This window comes from Scyliorhinus canicula, chromosome 9 (genome assembly GCF_902713615.1).
Source record: "Scyliorhinus canicula chromosome 9, sScyCan1.1, whole genome shotgun sequence".
Lineage (NCBI taxonomy): Eukaryota > Metazoa > Chordata > Chondrichthyes > Carcharhiniformes > Scyliorhinidae > Scyliorhinus > Scyliorhinus canicula.
This window is the reverse complement of record NC_052154.1, coordinates 158,995,918-159,013,180: the sequence shown is the minus strand read 5'-3', so window position 1 is coordinate 159,013,180 and position 17,263 is coordinate 158,995,918. Positions and strand designations below refer to the sequence as shown.

General features: G+C 48.4%; 1 protein-coding gene across 1 annotated transcript; it reads right to left on the bottom strand.

Moving 5' to 3' along the window:
* Window positions 1–12,010: 12,010 nt before the first annotated feature.
* LOC119971839 (dispanin subfamily A member 2b-like) lies at window positions 12,011–17,058 on the bottom strand. The gene is made up of 2 exons (XM_038808048.1): window positions 16,768–17,058; window positions 12,011–12,496 (listed from the first exon to the last, which is right to left on the bottom strand). Exons 1-2 carry the CDS (start codon window positions 17,014–17,016, stop codon window positions 12,344–12,346), a joined length of 402 nt encoding a protein of 133 aa, XP_038663976.1. The 5' UTR covers window positions 17,017–17,058; the 3' UTR covers window positions 12,011–12,343.
* Between the last annotated feature and the right edge of the window lie 205 nt (window positions 17,059–17,263).

The window sequence follows — 17,263 nt, the reverse complement described above, 5'->3', positions numbered from 1 at the left end:
TATTCCTTTTTCTTCCCATGTACTTAATGATCTGTTAAGCTGCTCGCAGAAAAATACTTTTCTCTGTACCTCAGTACAAGTGACAATAAACAAATCCAATCCAATCCAATCCAATGAGTAGGCCACTCAGTCCCTTGAGCCTGTCCCACCATTTAATGAGATTATGGCTGATCTGTGACCTAACTCCATAAATCTGCCTTCGGCTCATATCCCTTAATATTTTTGCTGAACAACATACTATCTATCTCAGATTTAAAATCAATAACTGATCTCGCTTCAACTGCTGTTTGTGGGAGAGAGTTCCAAACCTCTAACACCCTGAGTGAATACGTGTGTCCTAACATCTCTCCTGAACGGTCTAGCCCTAATTTTTAGACTATGCCCCGAGTTTTAGAGTCTCCAACCAGTGGAAATACTTTATCTTTATCTCCCCTGTCTTTCCCTGTTAATATCTTGAATACTTTGATCAGATCGCCCCTTAAATCTCGAACCTGCATGTATCTAAACACTTCCCCCTGCTCCAGCCCATACTTCGCCCCCAGCTCCTTCAATCCTGCAAACCGACCCCCAAGAAACAAATCTTTTAGTGTCTTAATCCCCTTTTCACCCATTTCCGAAAATTTCCATCCCACTTCCCTGGCTCAAATCTGTGGTTCCCCCGAATCGGCATTTCCCTTGACCCTGCTCCCAACCCGAAGTTTTGGCAAAACTGCCTCCAAATTCTCAATGAAGCTATTATTACCGGACTCCCTGAGTATTTCCCTGGGGCCATCGAGAGCGGCGCTGTTGCGAGCGCCTTCAATCCCGACCCCCTGCACAAACTCTCCTCCATTCTGACCCACTGGGAATCAACCCCTCTGATCCAGCTCTGCACCTTCTCCACATTTGTCGCCCAGTAATATAATACATCAGATTCGGAAGACCCAAACTCCCTGCCCGCCTTCCCCTCTGTAGCAGCACCTTTCTAACTCTGGCCACTTCCCTCCCCATATGAACGAGGTAATCATTCCTTCAATCTCTCTGAATAATGCCTTTGGCAGGAAAATTAACAGGCATTGGAAAATAAACAGAAATCACGGCAACACGTTCCATTAGCCTTTTTGATTGCTTGCTGCACTTGTTCCTGGCATTTTAAGGAGCTATGCACCTGAACCCCAAGTCTCTTTAGACATCTACTGTACCTAACCTCCTTCCATTTAGAATGTACTCTGCTCTATCCTTTTTTGGTCCAAAATTAATAACCTCACACTTCCTTATATTAAATTCCATCTGCCACAATTTTGCTCATTCGCCTAGTTTGTCAATATCTCCTTGCAATTTTATGCTATCATCTAGGCTGCAATGCCACCTAACTTTCTATAATCCACAAATTTGGATATATGACTTTCTATGGCATCATCCAAGTCATTAATGAATAGTGTGAATAATTGAGGCCCCACAGATCCCTGTGGTACATCACTAATCACGCCCTGCCAATTTGAGTAATTACCAATTATCTCCACTCTCTGTCACCTGCCACTCAACCAGTTTCCTAACCATGTCACTAATTTGCCCTCTACTCAGTGGGTGGGCGGCTTGGTGGTGCAGTGGTTAGCACTACTGCCTCATGACTTGAGAACTCCAGTTCAATCCCAGCCCCGGGTCAGTGTCTGTGTCAAATTTGCACATTCTCCCCGTGTCTGCATGGGTCTCACCCCCACAACCCAAAGATGTACAGGATAGGTGGATTGGCCACGTTAAATTGCCCCTCAACTCCATGGGCCTTAACCTTACCTTAGTTAACAGTCTCTTATGTGGGACTTATCAAATGCGTTCTGGAAGACCTTATAAATGACATCTATGGACATTCCCCTGTACACTAACTTAGTCACACCTCAAAAAATTCAATAAGATTAGTCATCCCTTCATGAATCCATATTGGCTTTCCCTGATTGAACAAAACTTTTCAACGTGTTCAGTTACCCCATCCCTGATTATAGACTCCAGCAATTTCCCCATGACAGACCTTAGGCTAACTGGTTTCCTTTCCCCTTTTAACCCTTCTTAAAAAGTGGAATGTCATGTGCCAGTTTCCAATCCAGACGGAACTCTCCACCTATAATTATGACATTGTATACCGTCCGGGGAAGCTCAACGAGCCCCCAGATGCGCCAGCGCGCAAGATGACCGATTACAGGCTAACCACAATGACCTCTGCCACCCGGGGTCACCCGGCTCGCCCACTACATCAAGGCCCGCAATCTGCCTTTCTCCACACGGAGGTTAAAGCTGTCACCAGGAATTGCTTGATCTGCGCGGAGTGTAAACAATCGTAAACCGGACGGTATACGATGTCATAATTATAGGTGGAGACTTCGATCCTCCACCTCCAGATTTTGTCATTTTAAATTTTGCACCGTTGCGAGTTGTCGAACACAAAGGCCAACCGATCTCTGGTTGGTGATGAAGATAAACCTCCTACCAGCGAGGTAGTGCCTCCAGTGCCGTATGGCTTCCACAACGGCTTGAGCTTCTTTTTCAACTGAGGAGTGTCAAAGTTCCGAAGTGGAGAGGGTTCGGGAGAAGAAAGCTACTGGCCTACCTGCCTGGTTCAGAGTGGCAGCGAGGGCGACCTCTGAGGCGTCGCTCTCCACTTGAAAGGGGATGGATTCATCCACTGCCCGCATGGCGGCTTTGGCGATGTCCTCCTTAATGCAGTTGAAGACCTGGCAGGCCTCGGCTGACAGTGGGAAGAGTGTGGTCTTAAATAGTGGGTGGGCTTTGTCTGCATACTGGGGGAATCACTGGGCGTAATAGGAGAACAATCCAAGGCACCTCTTGAGGGCCCTGGAACAGTGAGGGAGAATCCACGACGTAGCCGAGGATGGCTAATCTGGTTGTGCGGAAAACGCATTTCTTCTTATTGTATATGTGAGGTTGAGTATTTGGGTGGTTTGGAGAAAATCGGTGGAGGTTGGCGTCGTGGTCCTGCTGGTCATGGCCGCAGATGGTGACGTTATCCAGGTACGGAAACGTGGCCCGCAGCCCGTACTGGTCCACCATTCAGTCCATTGCTCGTTGGAACACCGAGACCCCAGGAGAGGGGCGCAGAGGTCTGGGAGGACATACAATTGGAAGTTGGAGTAGTTGGCGCCCTGTGTCGTTAGTGTCGCAACCGGGCGCCCTTGTATTTGGACCGAGTGCGACCCCGAGGCGAGGGAGATAGTTTGCTGTGCTGGAAATATCGGGAGTGAACAGCGTCTTACCGGGTCTGGATGAACGAAGCTCTCGGTGCTCCCGGAGTCGAAGAGGCACGGTGTCTTGTATCCGTTGACTTGAATGGACATCATGGAGCTTCTGAGGTGCTTTGGCCGCGACTGGTCCAAAGTGACTGTGTTGAGTTGTGGGTAGTCGATGGCTTGATCAGCGGTGCTGGAGCGGACCCGTGATCACTGTCCACGGCGGTCGTAGTCATCGATGTGCATATCGGGTGATGGCCAAGATGGCGGCCCCCGCTGAGCGCACGTGGCGGGCATCGAGGAAGATGGCATCCAAGATGGCCACCCCCGTTGATTGCACATGGCGGGCGGCAGTGAAGATGGCACCCAAGATGGCGACCCCCATGAATTGCACATGGTTGGCTGCGTGGGGGGAGGATTGCCAAGATGGCGGCCTCCATGAGTCGCACATGTCGTGCGGAGGCGGAGTCAGCAGACATGCTGCCACATTGCGGGGTCTGCGGGCCTGTGAGTTGGGCGGGCGATTGTTCTGGATAGTGTTCGAGTTTGAGGATTTGGTTTTAGCCAGGCATACCTTCGCAAAGTGTCCTTTCTGTCCGCAGCTACTGCAGGTCGCGTTGCGGGCTGGGCAGTGCTGCCGTGGGTGTTGGGGCTGACCGCAAAAGTGGCACGATGGCGCTCCGTGGTGGGCGGGTGGCCGCGTGGTGCAGGCCTGGGGTTGTCTCTGGTCGAGGGTCAACGATGGGGTCGCGTGGTCGGCTGGGAACGAGTTTAAACTTTGAAAAGCGACCTCCAACGATGTCGCTAGCGTTACTGTATCCTCCAGGTTCTGGGCCCCTTTTTCGAGGAGACGCTGGCGCACGTAATTGGACCGGACCCCTGCAGCATACACATCTCGGACAGCGAGTTCCACGTGCTGGGAGGCTGTCACAGCCTGGAAGTTACATTCCCGTGCTAGAGCTTTTAGGTCGCACAGGTAGTCTTCTAGCGACTCTAGCGGTCGAGTATAGCGAGGGCCTCGGTGTACGAGTGGGTACTATCAAGTTGAGTTGAAATGCGATGGCTCACCCGTGCGTGTAGAAGACTGAGTTTCTGCTCTTCAGTAACAGCGGAGGTAGACGACGCAGCCAAGTAGGCCTTGAAGCACCGAAGCCAATGCAGAAATATTTCCCTCGCTTCTGCGGCCTGTAGATCGAGTTCCAGTTGATCAGGTTTGACGGCTGATTCCATGGTAGTTTTTTTAAGTCGATTAAATTGATGCGACCATCAATTCACTCAAGGACACGAGTAGAAGTAAACTGTGGCTTTAATCGACATACAACTGAGCCTGCCTGGACTAGCTGAACTGAAGGCAGGCTCGCAAGACCGCAGCACTTTATACTTCCAGTTGTGGGAGCAGCCATGGGCGGAGCCAAGGGTGGAGCCCTGTGCATGCTCCTCATCTCCCCCTGTGGGCAGAGCCACGCAACGGCTCACAGATGGAGCCCACAGGAACACAGTGATACACAGTGTGAATTTATATTATACATTCACGACAGTCAACAAATCAGTAGAAACGGAAGTGGTAGAAGTCATGGGTGGGGTGAAAATTGATGAACTAGATTAGACTGCTTCTGTTTAGAGTGTTGAATCACCTGGCTTGGCTTGCATTCCAGCTTGTTAAAGGAAATGTGTATGTCATCACCAGAATCTTTCAATCTCCCCTAGATATGGGGAAGGTTCCTGAGGATTGGAGAGTGAAATGCGTTTACTTTTATTCATGTTACTACTGGCTAATCAGTTTAACATCAATGCTGGGTAAGGTTTTAGAAATAATAATCAGGGGAAAAGTATTCGCAGGGACTCTTTTCAGTTGATTAAGGAGAGTCACTGTGAATTTTCACAAGGCAGATACTGCTAGACTGATCCAATTAAATATGATGTGGAAATGCTGGCGTTGGACTGTGGTGGGCACAGTAAGAAGTCTTACAACAACAGGTTAAAGTCCAACAGGTTTGCTTGGAAGCACTAACTTTCAGAGTGCAGCTCCTTCAGGTGATTCCAAAGCTAGTGATTACAAACAAATCTGTTGGAATTTAACCCAGTGTTGTAAGATTTCTTACTGTGTCAATTAAATCTGTTGATGGTGAGGAAGAGAATGCTGATGAAGGGAATTTAATGGAGGTTCTGTATTGGATTTGAAGAAAGTGCTTCTCAAAATATCAGATAAGAAGGCCGATTACTTCAACAAACTGTCTCCTGTTACCCATAGAGTTAAAGTCTCAAATAAACACAATTCATAGAATCCCTCCAGTACAGAAGGAGGCAGTTTGGCCCATCGTGTCTGCATTGATTCTCAAGAGCACCCTATCTAGGCCCAGATCCATGCCCCCGTCCTGTGCCCGTAACCGTTGGACACTAAGCGGCAATTTAGCATGGCCAATCTGCCTAACCTGCACATCTTTGGACTGTGGGAGGAAACCGGAGCACCCAGAGGAAACCCGCACAGACACGGGGAGTCACCCAAGATCAGAATCAAACCCGGGTCCTTGGCACTGTCAGGCAGCAGTGCTATCCACTGTGCCACCCAATTAGAATTGAAATTTAAGAATACCTGGAACTTACAAAGGAGAACAACAGCATGGGAATATGGCCTGCAAGCTCCCTTCCAAGACACATGGCATCCTGACTTGGAACTGCAGCACTGTTCCTTCACTGTCTTTGGGCCAAATTCTGGATGTCCTTCCCTACGGCACTGTGGGTGCAACTACTTCAGATGGGGTGCAGCAGTTCAAGAATGCAGCTCACCACCTTCTCAAGGGTCATTAGGGACAAGCAATAAAAATATTGGCCGAGTCAGCGAAGCCCACATCCCATGAAAATGAAAAGAAAATCGCTTATTGTCACGAGTAGGCTTCAATGAAGTTACTGTGAAAAGCCCCTAGTCGCCACATTCCGGCGCCTGTCCGGGGAGGCTGGTACGGGAATTGAACCGTTCTGCTGGCCTACTTTAAAAGCCAGCGATTTAGCCCAGTGAGCTAAACCAGCCTGAAAGAACAAAAAAAAAGAAAATTGATGCTGGTGGCCCATCTGCTGATCCTGTGTGACATCCCTGGGGATTCTTAATGCTTAGACTTACAAGAGTATAAGTTTGCAGTGTGTAGAAGGTTGACTTACCCTAGTGCAGCAGATGAGATCATTCATCCATTTCCTGCACTGCGGGGTAATCCACCTTTGGACCCTGTGAGTGCTAACCGCATTGGTGACTGCTTCTCAGGCAGTTGTGGTCAGACAGGAGGGCCGCCTGCTCCCATCACTTGGAAAAAGGACCTCCGGCCTTGCCTCGACTGCCTGGGGGAAAATCCCCAGGATGGGATGACTGAACCATTGGATGGAAGGTTGTTACCTTCTCCTGCATCTTTAGTTTCACTGAATATGAAGACCTTGGTCTGCAGCGAGTGAATGGCTGTATGGAATGCTGTTCAAATATGGTGCCCGGGTGTTGGACCCTATCACGGCGAGGTGGGCCGCTTAATGCCTGCCCCAAGATTCAATGTGCTCATCACGGATGCATAATTAATGGCCTGAACAGCACATCCCATGTGTTCAGCCACCGTGCTCTCCAGCAGACGTCCCTCTGACATTCACTTACTCTATAAAGGAATTAGTCTCCAGTACAGAAAATTCCACCCATTGTGTTCAGCTCAGGTCTCCACATTTTATGAAGGATATGAGGGTCTTTGAGAAGGTATAGTTTTACCAAAAAGGGCCCACCTGTCAAATTTTAGTTACCAGATTAGTTTGGACAAACTGAGGTTATTCTCCGTGGAATAAAGGAGATTGAAGGGTGATTGGATGGAGGTGTGCAAGGTTCAAATGGGTTTAGATCAGGTAGACAAAAAAAATCAGTTCCCATTAGTTGAATGTGCTGGGATTAGAGGACACAGATTTGAGGTTTTGGGGCAGCAGTTGCCCGAGGATACAAGGAAGAAAATGTTTAATACAGCGAACGCAACGGGTACCTTGAAGGTGGTGGACACAAACATGGTCACTGATTTCAAAAATAAATTGGGTAGGGACTTGAAAGAAATAGACTTTCAGGGCAAGGGGGATAGAACAGGGACGAGGGGCACGGTAGCATAGTGGTTAGCACAGTTGCTTCCCAGCTCCAGGGTCCCAGGTTCGATTCCCGGCTTGGGGCACTGTCTGCGGAGTCTGCACGTTCTCCCCATGTCTGCGTGGGTTTCCTCCGGGTGCTCTGGTTTCCTCCGACAATCCAAAAATGTGCAGGTTAGGTTGATTGGCTATGCTAACTTTTCCTTACTGTCCAAAAAGGTTTGGTTGGGTTGGGTTCCTGGGATAGGGTGGGGGTGGGGGTGTGGGCTTAGATAGGGTGCTCATTCCAAGGGCCGGTGCAGACTCGATGGGCCAAATGGCCTCCTTAAGGGGCTGGTTTAGCACAGGGCTAAATTGCTGGCTTTTAAAGCATACCAGCAGCACGGTTCAATTCTCGTATCAGCCTCCCCGAACAGGCGCTGGAATGTGGCGACTAGGGGCTTTTCACAGTAACTTCATTTGAAGCCTACTTGTGACAATAAGCAATTTTCATTTCATTTTCATTTCATCACTGCACTGTAAATTTTATGATTCTATGATAACAGGACACTGTTACTGATGGTTGTGCACATTTACAAATAGCACACAGTGTACTGGTATTTATAAATACAAGCTTTGGGTATTAAAGTAAGGAAGTTAAATTGAACAGCTATCAAACATTGGAAGAGCCTCAGCTTAGAACTATGCAAAGTTGTGGGCACAGCAGTTTAGGAAGAATGTGAAGGCTATTGGGGGGGTGCAGAAAAGATTTAGTTTCCAGGGATGAGGGATTTCAATTATATGGATAGGTTGGTAAAACTGGGGCTCGTCTCCTTTGGGAAGGCGGTGAGAATAGGAGAGTTCAAAACGAGAGGCGTGAGCCACCGACTCGAGGCTCCAGGCACAATCTCGATCATGCCCTCACTGGGCATGGTCCTGGTAATGTAATTTAAATGAGCCATGAGGCTCATGTGAGAGGGGGTCATGTAGGGTGGGGGCGGGGGGGGGGGGGGGGGGGGGGGGGGGGGGGTGGGATGAATGGAGGTATGAAGGGGTCTCAAATATCAGGGTGCAAAAGAAGGGTGGGAGGGGGTGGTATTGCCCATGCCTGTGGGGGTGGGAGGTGGCATTGCCTATGGATGGGAGGTGCCGGTCTAGCTGTCAAGTTCAGATCCCCATTGCTGAAAACATTTCAAGCGTGGGCTAGACTGGGGAGGAACTCCCCAAGCCCCTCCCAAAAATGACGAAGACACGATTCTCCACAAAGATTTCTAAGTGATGTAGTGAATGGGAATTGCCGCCAGTTTCCCGGTGCTTGACCCAGTGAGGCCGGCAACGCTATTCAATGTTAATGGGTCCACTTAACGAGGCCTCATAGGCTTCTCGCCCCGAATGCCGGCTCGCCAGCTGATTCGCTGGCACCGCGCTCACCAGCTCCTCGCTAACAAGGTTGAGCAGCACTTGCTCAGCCAACCCCAGCCACCTTACAACAATGGTGCCGAGGAGACCGGCCCCAAGATTCGGGGACACAGACCTGGGAAGCTGCTGTGGAGGCCAGGGGGAATGTCCTGTTCCCCCAGAGACCAGGAGGGTCAGCCATAGGGCAGCCACTGCTGCTTGGGACGATGTGGCGGTGGCTGTGAGTGCCAGGAGTGTGACCAGGAGGTCTGGCCTCCAGTGCAGAAAAAAGGACAATGACCTACAACGGACAGCACGAGCCAGTAGACACCAATGCAACCCGCCCCCAAGACCTTTCTGCCCCCTTGCAGCATTCACACCCCCAACTCTCCATGTGATCCCCCAACCCTCCCTCCCTCCACCCATCCCCCTCCCAGCACTGTGAACCACATGTGTGGCTAACGACGCCCTCTCTGTGTCTCCTCAGGAAAAGCTCTCCTACAATTGCCGGGAGAGGGCCCAGACTGGTGGTGGTGTGCCGGACATCAGAATCCTCACCACCTTCAGGGTGCGGTCCCTGGAGGTGACCAGTCTGGCCGAGGACAGGCCGGTCACCAACATCGAGGCTGGCGGATGCCACAGAGGTGAGGAACCACTGGGCCCCACCCAGAGGACCTGTGAAACGGAAGTAGTGATTGCCTTACTGACTGACCCATCCCTCCCGCTGACCACATGTTCATTTTCCCGCAGCTCCTCCAGCCAATGGTGCCAGCCCATCCCAGGTGGCACCCTCTCCAGTCTCCCATGAGACCACCTCGGAGGAAAGCTGCAAGGCTGCCACCATTGTAGTTTCGTCACAGCGGTCATCCCCACCCTCCACCAGTGCAGATACACGCACCTCGGAGGGAATGATCAGGCTTCTGGGTCACAACCTGGTGACCACCACATAGCTGCAGGTATACATCAGGTGGAGGCAGGAACCCCCAGGTGAGACAGCAGTTGGAGATTTGCTGGATCCCAGGACATTCGGAGTGAAATCTCAGGGTCACTCCAGCAGATCCATAACTGCTTTGAGGATTCTGAGGCTATGGGTGCTGGAGCTGTTGCCGGCAATGAGTGGCACCGAGGCTAACACTGCCAGGGTGGTGACCGCGGTAGAGCCCCTGATGTATGGCATCGGCACTATTAGTGAAGGTCCAAGGCGCCGCATAGTTGGGTGACGGCCATGGCTGATGGTCTCGGCCGAGTCGCTGGGGGATGTCACCCAGCACCAGGCAGACCTTGATGAGGTGCTGCAGGACATGTCCTGCTCTCAGATGGGAATGGCCGAGGTGCTACGGAGCTTGTCCCAGTCGCAGGCAGGCATGGCTGAGGCACTGCAGAACATGTCCCAGTCACTGGGGAGCACCGCCAAGGGCATTTGCACAATGGTGCGGAATCATGGGGAACCACCTGGGCTGGCAGAGCCAGATGGTGCAGGGGCAGCCGGGCTTGAACCAGCTGCCCCTCAATCCCAAGACCGTCTGGGCACCGACTGGGAGGAGAGGGCGCTAGGTGCCAACCCGGACCCGTCCCATGGAGTGGCGATGGTGGTCACCAGCTCCCCCGAGTTCTATCCCTCTGATGAGGCCATAACTCACAGCCAGCACACGGGAGAGGGTGGCATGTTTGTGCATGTGCTGCCGGCAAGTGAGCTGGGACTCTCCGGCCTCAGAGCTCCAGAAGACTCCCACCAGGGGCATCGTAGTCCACGGGACCAGGTAGACAGTTGGCTTCCTCACATGTGCGTCCTGGGGAGATACCTACACCTTCGTAGCGGTAGAGCTAGGAAGGGAAAGTACATCGAGATTCACTGCAAGTACTGGGGGGTGGGGGGTACCTTCAGGAGAGTGGGGAACTGCAAAATTCAATAATCACCCTTCTGCACAACCAGTATGATGCCTCTGTGACATTCTTTCACGCTGCGGGCTGACACAGTCCCAGCAGTGACCCGCTGGTGGTGCTGACACAGTCCCAGCACCCTGGGATGACGTGACACATACCCTGAGGAGGCTTTGCTCAGAATGTCACACACAGCCAGCAGTCCTCAACAACTCAGCAGGAGCATAGTGCTCATATTATGGATCCAGAAAAAATGGTACAGCCAAAAAGTTCAAATTCCACCAAAGTAGCTGGGGGGAGGGGCGGGACTTTATGGATTCTGCTTGTGATTCCGGCCTTGAAAATATGAGTTAATCAAGGAAATTATTAAAATCCCATGCCGCCTCAACATTGTGCTTTGATGTAAACTGGATTGTTCAGTCCAGTTTACGGATGAACATATCAGATAGGAAAAGAGTAGCTGGTCCATCCAGATTGGGCGGCACAGTAGCACAGTGGTTAGCACTGTTGCTTCACAGCACCAGGGACCGGCATTCAATTCCCATGCTTGGGTCACTGTCTGCGAGGAGTCTGCACGTTCTCCCCATGTCAGCGTGGGGTTCCTCCAGGTGCTCCGGTTTCCTCCCACAAGTCCCGAAAGACGTGCTTGTTAGGTGAATTGGACATTCAGAATTCTCTCTCAGTGTACCCGAACAGGCGCCGGAATGTGGTGACTCGGGGATTTTCACAGTAACTTCATTGCAGCAATAATAGAAGCCTAATTGTGATAATAATAAAGATCATTATTAATCCACCAAAAATGGCGCCAGACTCTCTGCGAGCTCTCCCAAACAGATCCTCTTTTTACATCTCTTATAACCATACTAATCTTTTAAAATTTAATTCTTTTTTTTTTGAACATTAAGACGCTTTAAAATTTTTAACAACAATTTTGAAAGAAAAACAACAAAGTAACACCCACCCAACCAACAACCACACTAAAATTTAATTCTAACACTTAACATTATCACTAACCTTTCTATGTATTTACATTGTGTACCTTGTGTTGCCCTATTATGCATTTTTCTTTTTTTTTCTTTTCTTTTCATGTACTAAATGATCTGTTTACGCTGCTCGCAGAAAACCTCGGTACACGTGACAATAAACAAATCCAATCCAATCCGATCCAACATTGTCCCACAGGGCAGTGATAGCCTCCTCTCTCACAATTCAGACACTCTGTACCTACCTGGAGCCCTGTAACCTCCACGGAGAGGCGCTTATAGCATCTCTGCACTCAAACTGGTGACCCCCCCCCCCCGGTCCCACTCCACCCCCAACAGATTAAGGGCAACCACGGTGATTCACAGAAAATTAATAATTAGCAGCAAATTAATAATCAGTGATACTGACTGCAAATTCACTGACATCATAGCTCATCTAACCATAAACCCAACCAATGAGGTTGTAAGGATGTAACATTTATTGTAGAGAAGAAATGTATACAATTGAATTCAGGAAGTTAAAATCAAACAGGTTATCAATCACTTTACCCAAACTATCAAGGTCACACCTTGCCCATGTTTTTATAGAAAACTATTGTTTTGAGGAGATCTCTTTAAACATGCATTTGGACACATTCTACATGTAGACAATATAAATTGAAAGAAGCAATCAATCATGGAATACATCAAGAGTTAGAAAGTCACAAAACAGCTCCTGGCTAACGAGAAGCTCCCAGCATTCAGTTCCAACCTCCAGGCCAAACACGGTTCTGCTTCTCAATGCGTGATTCAATTCTGGAGAAACAAAGGAATCAACCGCAGCACGATGTAAATTGAGCCGGCAACGATGGACAGCACTGTGGCTGCAATGTTGAATGATCGGGCTGTGGATGCATAATGTCGAGATCCATCCACATCTCCCACAACCTTCCGATCTCTAGCCTAAAAGAAAATAGGTGTGAATTGAAAACTTCAATATTAGCCGGGTTCTAAAAATCTAGTGCTTGATGTGTAACTGGAAAATGCGAAATGAAAAGGGTGCTTGGCATTAAAGGAGTTTTTACATGTTCAAATTGGTTCAATAGAAAGTGCACCTGGAGAATTGATCATGGAAAGTAGGGCTATGGCGAATTAATTAAACAGGTGCCTTGCATCTGTAGAGGACACAAATCGATGTAAATCAGGAAATGGAAGCGAAAGAGGAACTCAGGGAAATTACAATCACCAGGGAAGTGGTATTGACCAAATAGTTGCGTCTGTAGGCTGAAGAAAATCCCTGGATGGATTTCTCCCTAAGGTCTTGAAAGAAGAAGTGGCTAATGAGATAGTTGCTACATTGGTTTAATTTTCTAGAATTCACTAAATCCAGGGAAGGTTCCTTTAGATTGGAAGCAAGGTAGCATTGTGGATAGCACAATTGCTCCACAGCTCCAGGGTCGATTCCGGCTTGGGTCACTGTCTGTGCGGAGTCTGCACGTCCTCCGCGTGTGTGTGGGGGTTTCCTCCGGGAGCATCGGTTTCCTCCCACAGTCCAAAGATGTGCAGGTTAGGTGGATTGGCCATGATAAATTGCCCTTAGTGTCCAAAATTGCCCTTAGTGTTGGGTGGGGTTACTGGGTTATGGGGATCGGGAGGAGGTGTTGACCTTGGGTCGGGTGTTCTTTCCAAGAGCCGGTGCAGACTCGATGGGCCGAATGGCCTCCTTCTGCACTGTAAATTCTATGATAGTAATCTATGAAGACAGCAAATGTAACTCATTTATTCAAAAAGGGAGAGACAGAAAGCAGGAAACTACAGGCCAGATAGCCTAACATCTGTCATGGCAAAAATGTTAGAAGCCATTATTATAGATGTTATAGCTGAGCACTTGGAAACAGTCAGGCAGAGTCAACATGATTTTGTAAAAGAGAAATCATATTTGACCAATTTATTGGAGTTCCATGAAGGAGTCATATATGCTGAGAATAAAGGGGAACAGGTCGATCCACTGTACTTAGATTTCCAGAAGGAATTGGATAAGGTGCCACGTCAAAGCTTGTGTAAAATAGAAGCACGTGGTGCAGGGAGTAACATGTTGGCATGAAAGAAACAGATGACATAATTGGATACTTTTCTAATTGGATATGTGAGTGGTGTTAGATTGGATTTGTTTATTGTCACGTGTACCAAGGTACAGTGAAAAGTATCTTTATGCGAGCAGTTCAACAGATCATTAAGTACACGAAAAGAAAAGGAAATAAAAGAAAATACATAATAAGGCAACTCAAGTTACACAATGTAACTAGATAACACCGGCATCGGGTGAAGCATACAGGGGTGTAGTGCTAATGTGGTCAGTCCATAAGAGGGTCGTTTAGGAGTCTGAAAACAGTGGGAAGAAGTTGTTTTTGAGTCTGTTTGTGCATGTTCTCAGACTTTTGTATCTCCTGTCCGGTGGAAGAAGCTGGAATAGTTAGTAAGCCGGGTGGGAGGGGTCTTTGATTATGCTGCCCGCTTTCCCGAGGCAGCAGGAGGTGTAGATGGAATCAATGGATGGGGGACAGGTTTGTGTGATGGACTGGGCTGTATTCACGACTCTCTGAAGTCTCTTGCGGTCTTGGGCCAGGCAGTTGTCATACCAGCCTGTGATGCAGCCAGATAGGATGCCACAGGGATCAGTGTCGGGGCGTCAGCTTTTTACAATTTATATAAATGATTTGGCTGAAAGGAGTAATGGTGTGGTTGCTAAATTTGCTGATGACATGGAGATAGCTAGGAAAGTAAATTGTGAAGAGGGCATGAGGAGGTTACCAAAGGATATCGATAGGTTAAGTGAGTGGGGAAAAAATTGGCAAATGTGCAAATATCCATTTTGGCAGGAAAAATTAAAAAAATCTAATTATTTAAATGGTGTGAGATTGAAGAGAGTGCCAGGTAAAGAATATCTCAGTGCTTGAGTGGAGGTGCAGATGGAACAGGGTGTCCTAGTGCAGGAATTACAAAAGGCAAGTACACCGGTACAATAAGTAATGAGGAAACCTAATTGAATGTTGTCATTTATTTTGAGGGGAATTGATTACAAATGTAAAGAGGTAATGTTTCAGTCATACAGGGCATTGGTGAAGACCACATCTGGAGCATTGTGTACAGTATTGGTCTCCTTATACGAGGAAAGATGGAAATGTGTGAGCAATTCTGAGAAGTTATACTAGATTAATTCCAGGATTGGGCGAGTTGGCTTATGAGGAAAGGGTGGAGGGGTTTGGTTTGTATCCACTAGAGTTTAGAAGAGGAAGAGGCAACTTGATCAAAACCTTTAAGCTCCTGAGGGGTATTGGCAGGGTGGATATGGAGAGGATGTTTCCTCTCGTTGGAGAATCTAGAACTAGGGGTGACTGTTCAAAGATAAGGGGGCACTCATTTAAATCAGAGATTAGGATAATTTTTCTCAAGTGGGTGGCGAGTCTCTGATACTCTTCCTCAATAGGCAGTGGACACAACAGCCTTGGAGTTGTATTTGAGGCTGAGCGAGGTAGATTATTGATTAATTTAAGGGATAAAAGGTTATTGGGTGAGGCAGGAATGTGGGGTTGAAGTTACAATCAAATCAGCCAATATCTTATTGAATGGCAGAACAGGTTGCAGGAACCCTACCCCTGCTGCTAGTTCATATGTAAGTGGCAGTGTTATTTCACTTTTGTTAATCAGGAAAATACCTCCATTTGCACAGTAATTTCCAGCAAGAAATAAATTTATTTTCCACATTCAAAATGGTTTCATGCCTCAATAGAATGAATAGAATGAAGCTGCTTTACAGAAAGGAGGGGGGGGGGGGGGGAGGGGGGGGTCTTTAAAATAACTCTTAGCCCAGTGACATTGAAGTGAAAGATTGGTTTGTTTTCTCATCCTTGAAACTAGTGGAAGTTTTCAGGAGGAACGTTACTCAATAGCTGTGGGCAGTAGAATGTGAGAATTTGGCTGGCCTGGGAGTGAATCAGATGATCTGGACCAGAAACGTCATATCGGTCAGCGGAACATGAATAATAGTTGTCTCCGTTGTCAGCTTGGGGCACTGGAAGCTCTCACAGCTGTTTCCCACCCCGGGACCTGAATCCAATCTCATCTGACACTGACTTGAGCATGTGCAGTTTTAGAAGGGGTTTTCCCACAACAACAACTGATCACTCAGTTCCTGACTGTTCCTGGGACCCGGGACCCCTCCTGTGTATAACCTGGTTACTAAATCTGCAAGGATAACATTAATGACACTTCAATGTCAATTGTGAATGAATTGTGACGTCCCCCCCCCCCCCCCGTGTGTGAACGGTGCTCAACACACTTTTACAAAACCTGACATGGAGACAGGATAAACAAAATGTTTCTAAAGTATCAAAGACGGAAGTTGCTTCGTAAACACCCAGGCGCAAATATCCGTGGCCACCATTAAAAAATGAATTCAGTTTGGAGTTTTGGTAAATGATCCAACCCATTCAAATACATTATTTAACTTTAATGCAAGTGAATTTATCAGCATTAAAAGTATGGAGGCAAAAATACAGGGTGTGGATCTTGAAAGGCTCCTTGGCAAGGATTTCCCAGAGACAGTCAGTATTTACTGTACTGTTGCAGAAATCTCGGCCCAATAATTGTTCCGGCTCTGCCAACAGGTTTAATCCCTCCCAGGGAAAGTCCAATTGTAAACCCCTTAAAACAATTCCCGAAACTTCCCAGTTCTGACTGAGCGTATGGGAGGGAGACTCAAAAACAGGAGCAGGCTTAACATCAAGCAAAGTTTAGTTACTGAGTATTGAACTAAGATCATGCAATTGTAGAATGTATTCCAACCTACTTTAAATGGAGTTCAATCCCATCCTTATCAGGTTTATTACAGATGAAGAACCATTTGAATACAGCCTTAACTGGAATTCTTCATGGAATTACATGAATATGGCTACCTAGGACACACTAAGGTTCCCTCAGCTACATCTCCTTCAACAGTCAGTGGTTAGCCCTGAGCCCCTATTCCACCCTTCGCGTTCCCACACCTGACACCTGCACTTCTCCCCCTCCCAGTCCCTGGCCCTTTCCGGGGTCCCCCATCCAGGTCTCCGACCCCCCCCCCCCAAAAAATCCAAGTCTCCGGGGTCCCCCCATCCAGGTCTCCGGGGTCCCCCCATCCAGGTCTCCGACCCCGCCCCGCCCCAGGATCTTTGTTTCCCAGCCCCCTCACTCACTTTGACCGAATAGACCAGCGCCACGAATCCCAGGCAGCAGAAATTCAAGCAGCCGAAGTTGAAGAGGGACCAGAGCAAGTGGTCCCGGACCGGGGGCTCATACTGCCGGAGCACATACTGCGGGGGTGGGGGCTCATACTTCGGCGGCATGGTAATGACGGTGGCCGGCACCAATTGGTGGTCCCTCTGCCCTTCCTGGCCCGGGTAAATGCCGGGGTTCATGGGCTCTTTCTCGGTGTTGTCCTCCATCCTGGTTCCGGTCTCAGTGAGATAAACACACTCAATGCAAACCGCTCAAGGGCTCAATCTATAAAAACTTGCCAATCAGCTGCTTCCCTTCAGCGAGCGTCAGCACTTTGTCCAGAGTTAACTTTTTCCTTAACTCTTAGCAGCCATATACTGCAGATATTAATTCACAGGAAATTACAAACCACTTCAACGTTTCTATCCATTGTTTAATTGAAATGTTATTCTCCTAGAACTTTGTAATAAACAA